General features: G+C 38.5%; 1 protein-coding gene across 3 annotated transcripts in view; it reads left to right on the top strand.

The window, feature by feature from the left end:
- The window catches only part of SLC7A11 (solute carrier family 7 member 11), a 75,759-nt gene that overhangs the window by 47,232 nt on the left and 13,991 nt on the right, over nucleotides 1-14,536 (top strand). For all 3 annotated transcript variants that reach the window (XM_032412860.1, XM_032412859.1, XM_032412858.1), the window contains 4 exons: nucleotides 8,779-8,902; nucleotides 10,792-10,895; nucleotides 11,718-11,814; nucleotides 13,556-13,705. In XM_032412860.1, the coding sequence (XP_032268751.1) occupies nucleotides 8,779-8,902; nucleotides 10,792-10,895; nucleotides 11,718-11,814; nucleotides 13,556-13,705 (475 nt within the window). The remainder of the gene's footprint in view (nucleotides 1-8,778; nucleotides 8,903-10,791; nucleotides 10,896-11,717; nucleotides 11,815-13,555; nucleotides 13,706-14,536) is intronic.

The raw sequence follows: 14,536 nt of genomic DNA, 5'->3' as shown, positions 1-14,536 counted from the left end.
CACACACACACACACACACACACACACACACACATACCAATATTTATATTGGTTGTAGGATTTGGGGAATGGGGCTGAGAGAAAGTATGAAGGAGAGGGGGAATTAAAAGGTGGGCGAATGTGAGGACTGCTTCTATTTTCCTAGTCCCTCAGCCACTGTACAGTGTATCTGACTTGAGAAAATTATTCCTAGAGAGAGGTTTGCCTATGAATCCTTGTAGCCTAAGAAAGGGCATTAGTAATTATAAACTATAGCACAAAAGCTTATTGTTCAGAGGGTTTAACTTTTGAGCCAAAAGGTATAAGATCACAAAATTTCCATTTCTGCTGTGAGTATGAATCTCTGTGAATGGACAGCCTGCAGAGAGGAGAGGGACAGCTTGCAGGAGGTTCTGCCATTCTCTGGGCCTTTGTGACCTTTGCGGGGAGCTGTGAACTGTTCCAATCAGGAGTCTGCATCATCACTTTCTTGACAGTGACATATCACCTCTCTCAACCGGCAAGGTACTTGGCCCATCAACTCTATGTCTTCTCATCATTGCCTTTCTCTACTGGTTCATCAGCCTGCTGTGTCATGTTCTCTGTGGTCCTGCCATATGGATTTACCACTTACTGAAGCCAGGCCATAGCTCTTGGCTCGTCTATCAACTTTGTACCTTTCCTACTAAGAATGACCCTATAAATAGGGAGTATAAATAGGGACTTGTTGCAGTAAAAAACATTATTTTCAACTTTATAGGGTCAAATATATACATCCATACCTGTATAATCATTCATATATAGCTACTTTATGGAACAAATTCATGTATTTTCAAAACTGTACTTTAGGAAGCCAGTATTGGGTCCAAAAAATAATCTGAAGACATAATTCAACATGTAGAATGTAGAGCAGTGATTTTAAAACTATTCAAAAGCCTCACTTGTGTGGCAGAATATCAATGCATAATACAAATAAGAGAGGACGGATTTGGTTGAAGTGCATGAGAACAGGGTGGTCTGTAATCTTGCCAATTGTCCAGTTTCTGTTCCGATTCCCAGAGCACCCAACTGGGAAGTCACTTATCTATATGACCACCAGATATCGAAGTAAAATTATTACTAATAATTAGATTTGTCGTTGTTGGTCAGAAATGTCGAAGGCAATTTTTGGTGGTAGGAGCAGTAGTTTATTCATCATGGCCGAACGTCTCCATGTTTACCTGTTCCATTTCTTATCATGTGGCTGATCAGAAATGTGCCTGGACCTGATTTATGCATGTGTAGTAGGAGAAATGTTATCTGTTCCTTCCAAGATAGTGCTTATGGCCTGAGGGAATTTTGACTCTAATTCTCATTTACTATGCCAGAGTGGGTATATTTATTTTATGTGGCCTTGTTCTTGGCATAAAAGTATATTTATGTAACATTGCATTGTGTATTATTATATGTCCTTGGTCAAAACAAGAAGCGATTGTGCTTTGATCTTTGTTGGATTGGTGGCAATTGTTAGAAGTGCAGGAGATTTTCTATTTTAATGTGGCAAACAAGGGGATCTATCTTTGCTCTGTTTCTGGGAAGTTTGAATAATGACTAATTTTTACTATTCTCAGATGTGAATGTTTTCCTTTGGCTTTTGTAATTTGGGACATTGTTTTAAGAATTTTATATCATATACTAATCTCTTATAAAACAATAAATACAGGATAAAATTTAATGAGGACCCATTTCAACTCTTATATAAACTAATTAATTGAGATCTTGATATAATGAGGCCTTTTATTCTTTTGTTAGTTAGGATAATGCTGATGGCTACAGCAGACAAACTGCAAGTTTTCAATGGCTTTAAACAGTCAAAAATTTAATTTTTAAATCATGTAACAGTCCCGTGTTGGTGTCCCTGGCTAAGTGGTGGGCCCTCCTCCACATGTTGATTCTGTGACCTAGATTCCTTCCACAGCGTGGCTTTGCTACTCGATAGATCCTCAGCAACTAGCTCTCAGTTAGGCAAAGGGGTTGACAGGTGGCCCACTTCTTATCCACCTGGGCCTTTAACTGCCACATCAGTTGACATCAAGGGTAAGTCACCTTCTCACCTAAATACAAGAGAGTCTGGCAAATGTGGCCTATGTGAGTAGCTCTTCTCAGGAACAATTTATACTGTGGAAAGAGGTACATAAAGGTGTGGTAGGTAGTTAATGTTTCAGCGATATATCTGAATTTTAGGGACTCTGTTTCAAAGAATGGCTCACTGAGATGTTGCATTATTGTAGTGTACATCAGGCCAAGTCCTGAGGAAAATAATGAAATTTTAAAAGGCATATGGTAAAAACAGTGTAACAAGAATAAGAATTGAACATTGGTGTGAAATTTATTGTTATTAAAATATTTTATCTTTCCAGTTATTTAATGGCTAACATTTATTGGAAACCAATAATGTTTTTGTACGTTCAAAATTGCCTACTAATATCTTTATGTTTACCCATGATAAATATGAATAATTGTAATATATCTGGAAGACATACTCTAAATCTCTAGAACATGAGAAAAAGTGAGGTGTAGCCCATGTTATTTTTTTTGAATGAAATTCAAGCAAATGAAAATTTACTTTCAAACTTAATTTTATTTAGTGATGAATTTATTTTAATAGGATAAAAAATAAGTATTTTTCGGGATTAAATGCTTATACTAATGCTTCTGATTGCTTCTCACCCTATGTTTCTGAATTGTAAGTTTCCATCTTAGTTCTTTGTTCTCTTTGGTGTTGCCGTACCTACTTCCCTCCTTACATTTTCTCATGAGACTCCTTCAGCCCTGCAGTCTTTTAATCTGTGTCTGTTCATTTCTTACATCTCTCTACAGGTCTCTCTGTCTTCTCTTTCTGTTTATGGACTTCTTCATCTGTGGACAATGGAGAATGGTGAGATTTAGATTAGACATCAGCGGTATTGGAAATTTAAAATGTTTCAGTGGAAACATCCATAGCCTTGCGGTGATCCTGAGGAGCAGAGGGCGGGTGTTTAATGCCTGAAATCAGTGGGATCACTGTGTACCTTTATGTGACAATCTGCTGGTCACATCTCTGTGTTCATCCTTGGCCCAGAAATTGTCATTAAGTCAGAACTGAACATGATTCTTCTTCTTGCTACATTTTTTTTTCTTTTAGTGACAGCCCCACATTTCCCTCAACCACTTGCTATGTCTCCTCAAGTACATTTCTTTTATGTTATTAACAGCCCAAGTCCCACTCACCATGGATAACTAGAGATATAGTGATAGCACTTAAATGACAATGAGGCAAAAATCACTGAAAACGCATTAAGGAATCTGTGATTCCAGCCATCTGTAATCTAATTGTTTCAAGTCTGGAAAACTATCAAAAACACTTATTTGTAATTCAATCCCTGCTCGAAATGTCAGAAATGACATAGCCAGATAGGATGATTCTGTGCCTAGGGCTCTCTAGAGCGTTTGGTATGAGCAAGAGTCAGGGAAAGTATGCAAAAATGTATGGAAAAAAAAATCATGTGAATGAAAAATATAGATTGATTTTCTTTAAGATATACTATTACTTATGTTTTTGTCTATAACACATGACTGAAGTTTGAGAAGTGAGCTAAAATTAACAGCAGTGTATAAACAGAGTGATTCAGCAAAAATTAATTAATTGATCGGTGGATACAAAAGAGAGAAATAAAAGAGGTGCTTGAGTCATTTCTGTGTCAGGGCTATAGAAAAGCTTTCAAGGTCTTTATAGGGTAATTAAAAAGAAAATGTGAAACAAGATGATTCTAAAATAAAAACTTGGAATCAAGAGGTACTTAATATAATTTTAAATGGGTTGAGATGAATCAGTTACATTTTCAATTATATATGAATAAATAGTGCCTAGTTTATTAATAGAATTGCAAAATATTTTGCAAGTTGTTTTACTTTTTTTTTTGCATCTCACATATTAAGAAGTTTACCATTTTCTTGCACTTCTTAAGCCCTCCTTCCCCTGCTCCTTTCTCCTGAATGTCACACACATGTGTTAAAATATTAATGATTTTTAAATAGAAAGTGTGAAGCATCAGTTACTTCCCTTAGAAAATTCTTGAACATAAAAAAGCAGGCTTTACATAACTGACTGTCATCATGCCCAGTCCCCTGGCTCAAAGACAACTTTAGATGCTCCAGGATCAATGAGTTCTGTGGTCCCCATTGTGTATGCAACACTTGGAATTGTGTGGGAATTATTTTGGTTCACACAAATCTCGGAAAATTTGGATCAAGTTATAAAACAATTTTAGGAATATTCTAAATTCAAGTGATGAATAAATGGCTCATATGGTTTGAAAATCAGGAATCCCTGTAACCTTCAGGTGTCCTCAAATCTCTGGAGAATCAAGCGAGGTTGACTCATTCTGTGTTTGCAGCAAGAGTCTTTCTAGCCAACATAAAACATTGGAAACAATGGTCATTTCTGATGTTTTATTATACAGTTGCAAAGCATATTGAAAAATGCATCCCATGCTGCATTATTTGCAAGTTTATTTGTGATGACTGTTTGGTGCATAGAGAAAATACACTTGGTATAAAACGTGTCACATTGTTACATCCAGCCTTCGGGTATTTGGATTACTTATACAAAATAAAACACATGTTTGTCAGCTCATAAGAATCCTAGGCACCTTGTCCATGGAGTTAAAGCAGGCACAAGGGAACCATGGTATCATGACAGGATATATGGTGAATGTGGAATCTGGAAGATGTAGGCTCAAGTTTCAGCCCTCCCACTTATTCTTGTGACCTTGGCCACATCACTTAACTTTCCGAGCGTTGGTTCCCTTATTTGAAAATGGTGGGAACAATTTCAGCAACCTCTTGCCTCATTTGGTTGTTGTGAATTTTGTTATTCGTTTATACTCTCTCTCATTCCACAAAGGATTTGGAATGGCATGTGTATATTTGAAGATAAAGTGTATTTGTCAGTGCTTTGTAGATTATCCAAATATAAGCCACCAGCCATTACTTTTGGGACCATTTGGATACCTGGGGAGGTCTATTCCTTAGAATGAAGTGCTTTTAAGCAGATGTTGCAGAGACTTCCATTTAATAATTTCAAAGAAAGCAAATATTTATCCATGTGTGACATAGACAGGTTATAGGTACCAATTTAAAGTAAACCCACAGGAAAAGAAGACTATCCAAGACCTTTTGATTGAAAACTAAGTGCAGCTAATACAATTATTGGATTCTCACATACTTAATGGCCTTTAATTGAAAAGACTTTGTATAATGACTAGAGGTCTTAAGGATTAAGTAACTCTTTTCAGTACATTTGTATTTTGTTCATCATAATAGACATGCACGGACATTCAAAAAAGAGTAGAACTCATAGGTGTGAGTCATTTTTATTCAGCTTAAAGACAATGCTTTTGTTGCACTTAGAATTGGAGCGTACCTCACAATAACACAGAGGCTTTGAAATATCAGTGGTCTACTAGTCCCTTTAATTCATTTTATTATCACGTGCCATTTGCCTTAATCTTGAGTTACTAACCGTGCCTATCTGCCCTCTGCATCTAAAGCCTCCAGAAAGATTGCTCTGGCATGGCCTAATAGCTTTTATCAGCTCACCCAGTGGCTCTTAAGCCTTGATGCTTGAAACCCAGGAGTTAACCACATGGTGCCAAGCCCTTCTGAACACGTCAACGGCTTTCCTCGGTAATTGATTGCTGTTTAAGCCAAGGCAGCCACAAACTCTTCTCCTTCCCTTTGTCAAAGTGAAATGGAACCTGAGGACAGAAGATAGTGGCTCTTTTGCCATACCCCTCCAATTCTCATGGCTTAATTTACTTAGAGAGGAATTCCTGGGCATGTTATGAATTGCAACAAGGTTGGACCCTTTCTCACTTTTGCCTTGTATTTTAAGCTCCTTTGATTTTTCCCTCTAGTATCTATATAGTATATCTGGATGAGAGTAAAATTGTTAGTAATCTATATGTTTCAGCTTCTCTGACAAACATGCTCGCTTTTCCTCCTTCCTGCAAAAATTGTTTAGGGAAATTTATTAAGTGAGCTTCCGTTGTCTTTTAAATCTAAAAAAAATACAAACCCCATTTTCTAAAAATTGAAACTTTTGAAAACATTCATTTGACATTACGGTTCATGTTACACAGAAAAATTTTAAAAATCATGGAATAACTCTCTTCCCGACCTTTATAGTAAATAAAACTGCATTTTCAGTGACTACATGAGAAATACAATCTTGATAAGAGCTTTGCAATAAACATATTCAACAATTATGATTTCTCTGAAAATGAAGAGTTAAAAGATTGAGGATCCACATGCATGAGAGAGAGAGTACACTTTAGTGGTTAAAATGCTGTGACTTCAGCGAGGATCGATCAGCTGATTTCTGGGTTCCCATTTACCAGTTGTGTATCCTTAAACAGTTATTTAGGCTCTCTAAGACTTCATTTCCTCACGTATAAAATGATGATGATGCTCCTAACTCACAGGATTTTCCGAAGATAAAATGAGGCAAATATGTAAAGTACCTAATAAAATAATCGGGCGCATAACAGCCACCAAGTAAACGGCAGCAGCTATTGCTATAGTTTTTGTCATTGACAAGCAGAGAAAAAAAAAGTTGGATTTTTTAGGATTCTTTCTGCTAAAATCAGTTTAGAAAACTTCCCTCAGACATACCATAATCTCAAAGCGGGAAGCGGGGAGGTTGCCTTGGAAGAGCCAAGCAGAGGCGAGATTCTGTGCTGGGAGGGCCACGACCCACGTTTCAGACTGACTTGTCCCTGCTATTTTGCAGTGCCACAAGATGTGACAGGGCTACCTGTCCTGGACAGGTTAGCTGCTTCGCTGCACTTAACAATGTCACCTCAGTTTTTATTAACAGAAACTTTACACTTCTTAATCCCATCCTTGCAAGGAATAGAGAGTCTCTCTCTCTCTCCCCCTCTCCCTCCCTGCTTCTCTCCTCCAGAGAAGGAGCTTAACACACCATTTGGGATGCTGTAAAAACAGAAAAGATTCAAGTTTAAAATAATACAGGGAGTGGTTGAAAAGCTGCACATATACCTTCCAGTCTGCCTGGACTGCAACAAGGTTGGACCCTTTCTCACTTTTGTCTTGTATTTTAAGCTCCTTTGATTTTTCCCTCTAGTATCTATATAGTATATCTGGATGAGAGTAAAATTGTTAGTTTTTTTTTGCATTTTGCATTACATCTTAGCCCTTTGCATTTACATCTCGTCTTTCTTTCAGAGAAACAGAATTCATCTCTAATATGCCTTATGTCTCTCACTCCTTTGTATTTAATTGGCCCGGTGATTTCCTCTGCTTGAATTTAGCATTTATCAATCACAGCTAGCAATGCATGTTATGGTGTTAACAGAAAATTCCACAGGACCCTCTTCACACTGGGGAAGGGGAACATCTGCTACTTTTATATTAGGATGCCAGGATTTAGAGGTCAGTGTGTTTCCCCATCAAGGCTTAAGGCTTTGGGGATCAGGGGAAGTGTCAGGCTCCAAGCAGCATAATGAATGGCAGTTGCTGACTGGCCAGGTTTGCCCGTTCTCAACAGGGGATAGTGCTGTTCAGCATAATGAGCTGGGACTTTGTGTGCTAAACATACCCAGCTTGGGGAGTGAGGCAGGCTGTGCCTCTTTTTTTATTTTTTTCCTCTCCCAGCTCTGAACTGTATTTTCATCTTGGAAGAAATTATATTGAGGTCTTCATTAGTGGCACCCAGCAGGGTTAAGGCTCCACGAGGGCTGATAAGCTGTGTGGCTAAAAAACCGATCAGCCTTTGTGCAGGGAGCTGAAGGTTTAAGTTGCTTGAACTGCAAAGAGTCTGAAGAGGTGATTATGTTAAGCAAGTAATGTGTATCGGTAACATGGAATCAAATTATTAGGGTCAGTAACTCCTGGCTTTCCCAGTGCATTAAATGAAGACATAACGTTGCATTTGTGCCGGGTACTTGTGGATGCCACGGAGTGTCAGCACGGTCCGGTCATATGTACTTCTCAGCATGTCACCTCTAATTTCATGGGATTATCTGCACTGTTGCTTTAATAGATACTCACGATCTTGAGCTTCCTTTGAACTCACAGCAGGGCAGTGCAAAGTCATTATTGCGAGCACTTCTGTGCTTTTTGTGTTATATATAAAATTATCTTTACTACCATTTAGAATGGTAGATGTATCTTGCTCTTATGCATCCAAAAGGGTACAACTTATTTGCTGATAAGGGAACCTACTGAAGGGGAAAAGCTGAATGTGAAAGACCTTCCTGGGGCCTAGTATTAGAAAGGTGTTGAGGCAGTAAATTAGTATTAGAAAAGAATATGGGCCCATGGTTCTCAAAGTGTGGTCCCCTGGCCAGTAGCAGCACAATTGCTCAGGAACTTGTTAGCAGTACAAGGCCTACTGAATCAGAAACTCTGAGATGGGATCAGCAAACCGTGTTTCAACAAGCCTTCTAGGTGATGCATGATCAAGTGTGAGAAACACTGCTGTAGCATTTATGGATTCCAAGAATGGGATGGACCCACATGTTCTGGGGGTGGAGCAGGGGACAAGACAAATGAAGTCTCTGCTCCCATGGACCTTATGAAATTACAAAGGACTCTGTAGTACTTCACCCTGATAAAATATACATGCCCAACAGAGCCTATAATTATCACACATACTATTTTATTCTTTGTTTGAATTAGCCCGTTGTCGTATGGTCTTTGCTTTCAGAGAATGACTAACAAATGATGACTAATAAGCAATTCCTTTGTGCCTTTCAGAACCGTCCCCCTTGCCATTTGTATCTCCATGGCCGTCGTCACCGTTGGCTACGTGCTAACAAATGTGGCCTACTTTACAACCATTAGTGCCGAGGAGCTGCTGCTGTCAAATGCGGTGGCGGTGGTAAGTCCAAGTTGAGAAAAGGCCGGTCTGAATTTAGGTTAATGAGTTGATGCAATTTCACAGTAGTTCCCTCCAGCAGAAAGTGTTTTGAAATTCAGTAATCGTTTCTTGACCTGAATGATAATGAGCACTGAAAAATTTTAGAACACACCTTAGCATACTCCGTTTAACTGATACAGCCAAAGTCCTGTATGGTTTCTCTGCATTGTTCATTTCGTGTAAAACATTTCCCCATATTCATGCTTGAAAACACATTTCCACGTGTGCATGTTGTACAGAAGATAGTATTCTTCCAACGTGACTTTCAGGATAGGTGGGCAGTTACTGAATTTAAATGCATGTATTTTTTGGTATGCAAATTGTAATTTATTCTGTACTCTTTCCTGTTTGTAAACTTTTCAAATGCTAACTTAAAATCTTTTTCCCAAAGTACCACTTAAGAATTTCCAAGGGATGACCATATATAGTTGTTTGTTCTAGTATATCCTTTTGAATACCAGTGATGGGATATTACTAATTTTTAGAAATGCTGAGTTATTCAAAGTTAAACAGATGTCATTGCTATGGCACTTCTCAGAATATTAAAGATGCTAATGTGCATTTTAGCTCCCTAAGAAGTGGATACTCATAATTTTACAGCATTTTCCAAAATTTATTTGACTTCAGGATCATCTTTGCTCTCAAAGGTCAGGTTATGGGCCTGTTATTCTGTGACACATATTTTTATTTTGTATAAAAACTTAGCTGGTAAGGGGGCATTTATTCATGACTTCATAACAATGAAAGGTGAAAAAGTAACTTCCCTTCACTAGATGTCAGTTCCTTTTAAAATAGTCGCTATTACCTCATATAGGCAACATCCACAGGGAACAAATTATCTCATTTCATGTGAACCTATGTACTTGTTCACTGTATTAAAAAAAAAGACTGCCGCTATTGTAAGTCCTACCAGACACCCAAGTGTCCAGAGCTTACTGAGGTCGGGTCAGTTATCCCGTCTTACTAGACAAAGGGCACCACTTACTCTTTGAGCGTAATGTGGTCCATTAATTACACAACACCAGCTGCATGAAGGACGACTAAGGAACCCCACATAGTTGTTTTGTGTGTGTGTGTGTTTTTAATACATCCTTCATGGAACTTCGCAGTGTTGCCTGTGCCATGGCATAAAAGGAAATTTCAGAAGTTTTGTCATTTATCTTTCGTATTTTCTGTGGCTGGATTTTCTCAGAGTTGTATTTGTATTCTAGCCTTATGATAGGAAACCACAGAAGGAATTGGCAGATACCTGAGAGGGAGGGAGGGACTCAATAAACAGACATTCAGCTAATGTGATTATTTGGGGCAAAGATTTTCAGAACTGCTCGTATTTGCGATATAAATGATGAAGTCGTCAATTATATCTCACTGTACTTCTGTGTCATAACAGGAGGACTGGTATATGAAACAAGTATCTGTGATACTTCTCGGTGTACCTTTGTACTTCGCTATCGAAATGTGGCTTTCCAGGCTAAAGAGAAGGCATTTTACAGAAGGCTTTCTGTTTCCAATAGGAGAACTTCTGAATTGAGCTTTTTCTACCTACCAGAATCAGAGATGATAGATACCACGGTTGATAAAAATTCAATAAATGGATCGTTGCTTTTTGAAAGTAGGGAGAAGGTGCTTGTTTAGACCTTTGCCCATAGTTCTGCAACAAGCAATGCCATGGTACTTGCTTCTGATTATTGTCTAAGAAGTTAGTCTGACCCTAACCAAAAAGAAAGATTATAAAACATACATGTATCAGCAGGCTAAAACAAAGTCATAGAGCGAGTTTGGACTAAATTGCTTCATTTTATTCCACTTTCTGGCAGAGCATTAATTTGCTTCGTTCTGTCTTTCACTAGACCTTTTCTGAGCGGCTACTGGGAAATTTCTCATTAGCAGTTCCGATCTTTGTTGCCCTCTCCTGCTTTGGCTCCATGAATGGTGGTGTGTTTGCTGTCTCCAGGTGAGTGAGTTCAAGCATTTCCAGAAATGCATTTCTGTTTTTGAGATTGGATGTGATAAGGGTAGGTTTAAAAAGAGAAGAAATAGTGCCTCCAAAGCTGTTGTTTTTAAAGAGACATTAAGATCGAAATCTTTGTCCAAGTATCAACAGCATGTCTCATTCTGCCCATTAGAGGGCACTGCTTGTCTACTCATAGCCTACGCTGAAGCTGGGCATGGAGCCTTTTTTTTTTTTTTTTAATAGTATGTCTACAGAGTCTAACAACAGCATTTTATTTCTGGTGATAAAATCTTTTGTTTCTCTAAAGGTGACAAGAAAAAAAGTAAAGTGAGAGATACCAGAAATCACCACCCTACCATCCGTATCCCTTTTGTTTTGTTTGATATAAAAGCCCCTTTTATTTTAACATAAGATTAAGATCCAGTCAGAAAAATATAAATGTTATGTGTGTACATGGGCATGTCTGTGTGTGTGCGTGCCTGTGCATGTGTGTGTATGTCGGGCTGGATCGGATGGACAGCACACATACAATACTAGGAATCTAGAACTATTCCTATGTAGGGAGAGCCATGCTGAGCCGGATGTTGCTATTGGGTCTCCTCAAAGAATAAGAGAAATTATTGGCAGATTTTATAAAATTTGAAGTCAGATTTTTCTTGATGATTCTCTGCCTTACCTGGACAGTGAAACTGAAGTAATCCACCTAAGAAATGCCAAACCGTTTGGTATGGAATTAGATGCAAGTTTTCTCAGATTTCTGGATTTTTCTCTTTGAAATGATCAATTGTACAGTCAATGCCAGCCACGTTTTTCTCCCATCAGGTTATTCTATGTTGCGTCTCGAGAGGGTCACCTTCCAGAACTCCTCTCCATGATTCATGTCCGCAAGCACACCCCTCTGCCAGCAGTTATTGTTTTGGTAATGCATATTAAAAAGTATACCTACATATAAGTTTGAATAACCAGTTAGCAAAGATGATTTCTTTTTTTTTTTTTTTAAAGATTTTATTTATTTATTTGAGAGAGAGAATGAGAGAGAGCACAAGAGGAGGGGAGCAGGAAAGGGAGAAGCAGACTCCCCACTGAGCGGGGAGCCCGACGCAGGACTCAATCCTGGGACTCCAGGATCATGACCTGAGCCGAAGGCAGTCGCTTAACCAACTGAGCCACTCAGGCGCCTGCAAAGAGGATTTCAAAGCAGACTTTAGATAGGGCTTTACTTTCTCATTCATTGCTGGATTGGCTCTATGTGTATCTTGGTGGAGTTTGGGAGGCAGGATATTTTCCATCGCTTCCCTTTGTTCAGTATTTCCGATGCATATTTGATGCTATGGGGCAATAAGCACATCACTTCTTTTTCACCTTTGTGGAAATTTGCGAGCTCTGGGGGAAATGACTACCTTGGCTTCTGTCACTGACACAGAGCCTCACAGAAAAGGATGTAGAGCAACAAGTCCCAAATCTGCGAACTGAAAGTGGAGCGAAAAGCCACAGTCCAGAAACACCTAGGTGTGCATTATAGTATCGTAGGCTCCTTATAATGAAATGCATACAAAACTAATAGAAAAAAATCACATGAAGTCCTAGACAGTGCAGTAATTCTGCGATAAAAAGTGAGCTATTTGAGACCAACTCTATAGGGAAGAAATAAAAGCACCAAAACCGAAATTTGAGTTGTAGAATTCTTAATGCAAAGTGTTTGTGAAGCGTGGGATACAAAAAACTGCATAAGGTGTAAAAGTCCTTTATAATACCCATTGGCAATGTTATATTCATTTTTACCTATTGTTTTTGTAACATTTTTGTCAAATGGAATCTGCTGTCAGGAGCACCATAGAATACATTGGACATTTTGTTTCATGCATTTAATTTGTTTCAGAATGTTTCCTTTGAAATCTCTTTGTAAAGTATGTTACTCTCTGTACTCTCCGTGCGGAATCTGGAAGTTAACGTCACTTGTGGGAACAGAATGTATTATTCGGTGGAGAGGGCTTTCATTTTAAGCCTCTGCTATCAGTCGTGCTGTCCTTGGCGTGTGCAGCTGCAGAGACTTGCTATGCTGATCTCTGTGCTTCATTCTTTTCTGCGGTCTTGAGGGTCACACATGGCAAGCGCACGGGGAGAGTAAGTGCGGAGGAAGGGAAGGTCAATATTTTGCATTCAGGAGTTGGCAGAGTCACCTCGAAGTGGCTGCGTTTCACATGTGTGCATAGCCAAGGGCTTGTCAGAAACCATTTACAGAGTGCTCTGCGAATTTTCTAATTGGGTACACTTTTGATTTTTAGTATTAGTTATTTGCTAACCATCTCAGTCTCTGGGTCTTTAAGTTTAAGTCATTGACTATCCTGTGTTTTACTCTTTGAAAACACGTTCTCTTCTCAAATGAAAAACAACTAAGAACTAAATTTCCATATAACATTCCGTCTGATTAAGTGGTAATGATGATGATCTTCTCACGCTGTTACTGGTGCGTAATGGGGTGTAAGAGCAGAATATAGATAAGAAGTTAGTTGAATATAGGTTTTAATCACTGTGGTCGTTTATCAGTATAAATAATCATATGAAAAAGGTAATCATAATGTATAGTGATGTTATTATTTGTTATCAGCTGTGTTCTCTTTTAACTCACTGAGCGAGGTTTTTCTCCCCCTTTGCCCTAGTACCCTTTGACGATGATAATGCTCTTCTCTGGGAACCTCTACAGTCTTTTGAATTTCCTCAGTTTTGCCAGGTGGCTTTTTATTGGGCTGGCGGTTGCTGGGCTGATTTATCTTCGATACAAACGCCCAGATATGCATCGTCCTTTCAAGGTAACCTCAGTAATCTTGATGGGTTTACATAAATCTTTCTTCTAATACCTAGTCCTCCCTTTGTCATAACTTGATGAGGAGGAGCTTGGGCGGGGGGCAGCATCCTCTGGAATAAAATGCTTAACTCCTGCAGGTAGTGCCTTCGTGTTGAGTTTATGTAGCTTGGAAAAATAATTCATCAAGTCTTAGGTGATATACCCAACTTCGTATGTCACATCTCTGAAAAGGGATAGGTATATATATATATAAGGTATTTGTTATGTTGCTATTTCTTGGATGTGTCTAATGACCTGATGCGTTCAAAGTGTGGGACACTTGTATCTTTATGCTGAGTAATTGTGGATAGCCATGCTGAGAAAGAGGGAGGCAGATATACGTGGAATTGTCACTAATTGAAACTCTACAAAGGATGCTGCTTTACAAAACAGTCATTTTAAGTATTCTTAAATCTTATCACTTGTGACATTGCTCTTTTTTCAAATTAGATATTCTAGAAGGAATAAAAGTGTGGACACATGGGGAAAGTGAAGGTATATGTATGAATGTACCACTTAAGAGAATACCGTTTACTATAACTAAGCATTTCCTTTGGGGAGGCTGACGAATCTGTTTCTCATCTCCTTTAGCCGTGAGTGTTCATGGATTGATTTGACCTCACTATTTATTTGCTTTTAAAAAATAACACAGATAATGTTGTCAGTCATGTTGTCAGAATTTGTTTCTAATTACATCCATTGCCTAATGCTAGCAACATCTTTATTAGCGGTTGAATAGGAGTTGGTCTGTTTTATTCCTGTCAGTTCTTATTGTGAGTCTCCAGCAGAAAATCAA

This window comes from Phoca vitulina, unplaced genomic scaffold (genome assembly GCF_004348235.1).
Source record: "Phoca vitulina isolate PV1807 unplaced genomic scaffold, GSC_HSeal_1.0 scaffold14, whole genome shotgun sequence".
Taxonomy (NCBI): domain Eukaryota; kingdom Metazoa; phylum Chordata; class Mammalia; order Carnivora; family Phocidae; genus Phoca; species Phoca vitulina.
This window is presented reverse-complemented; position numbering and strand designations above follow the sequence as displayed.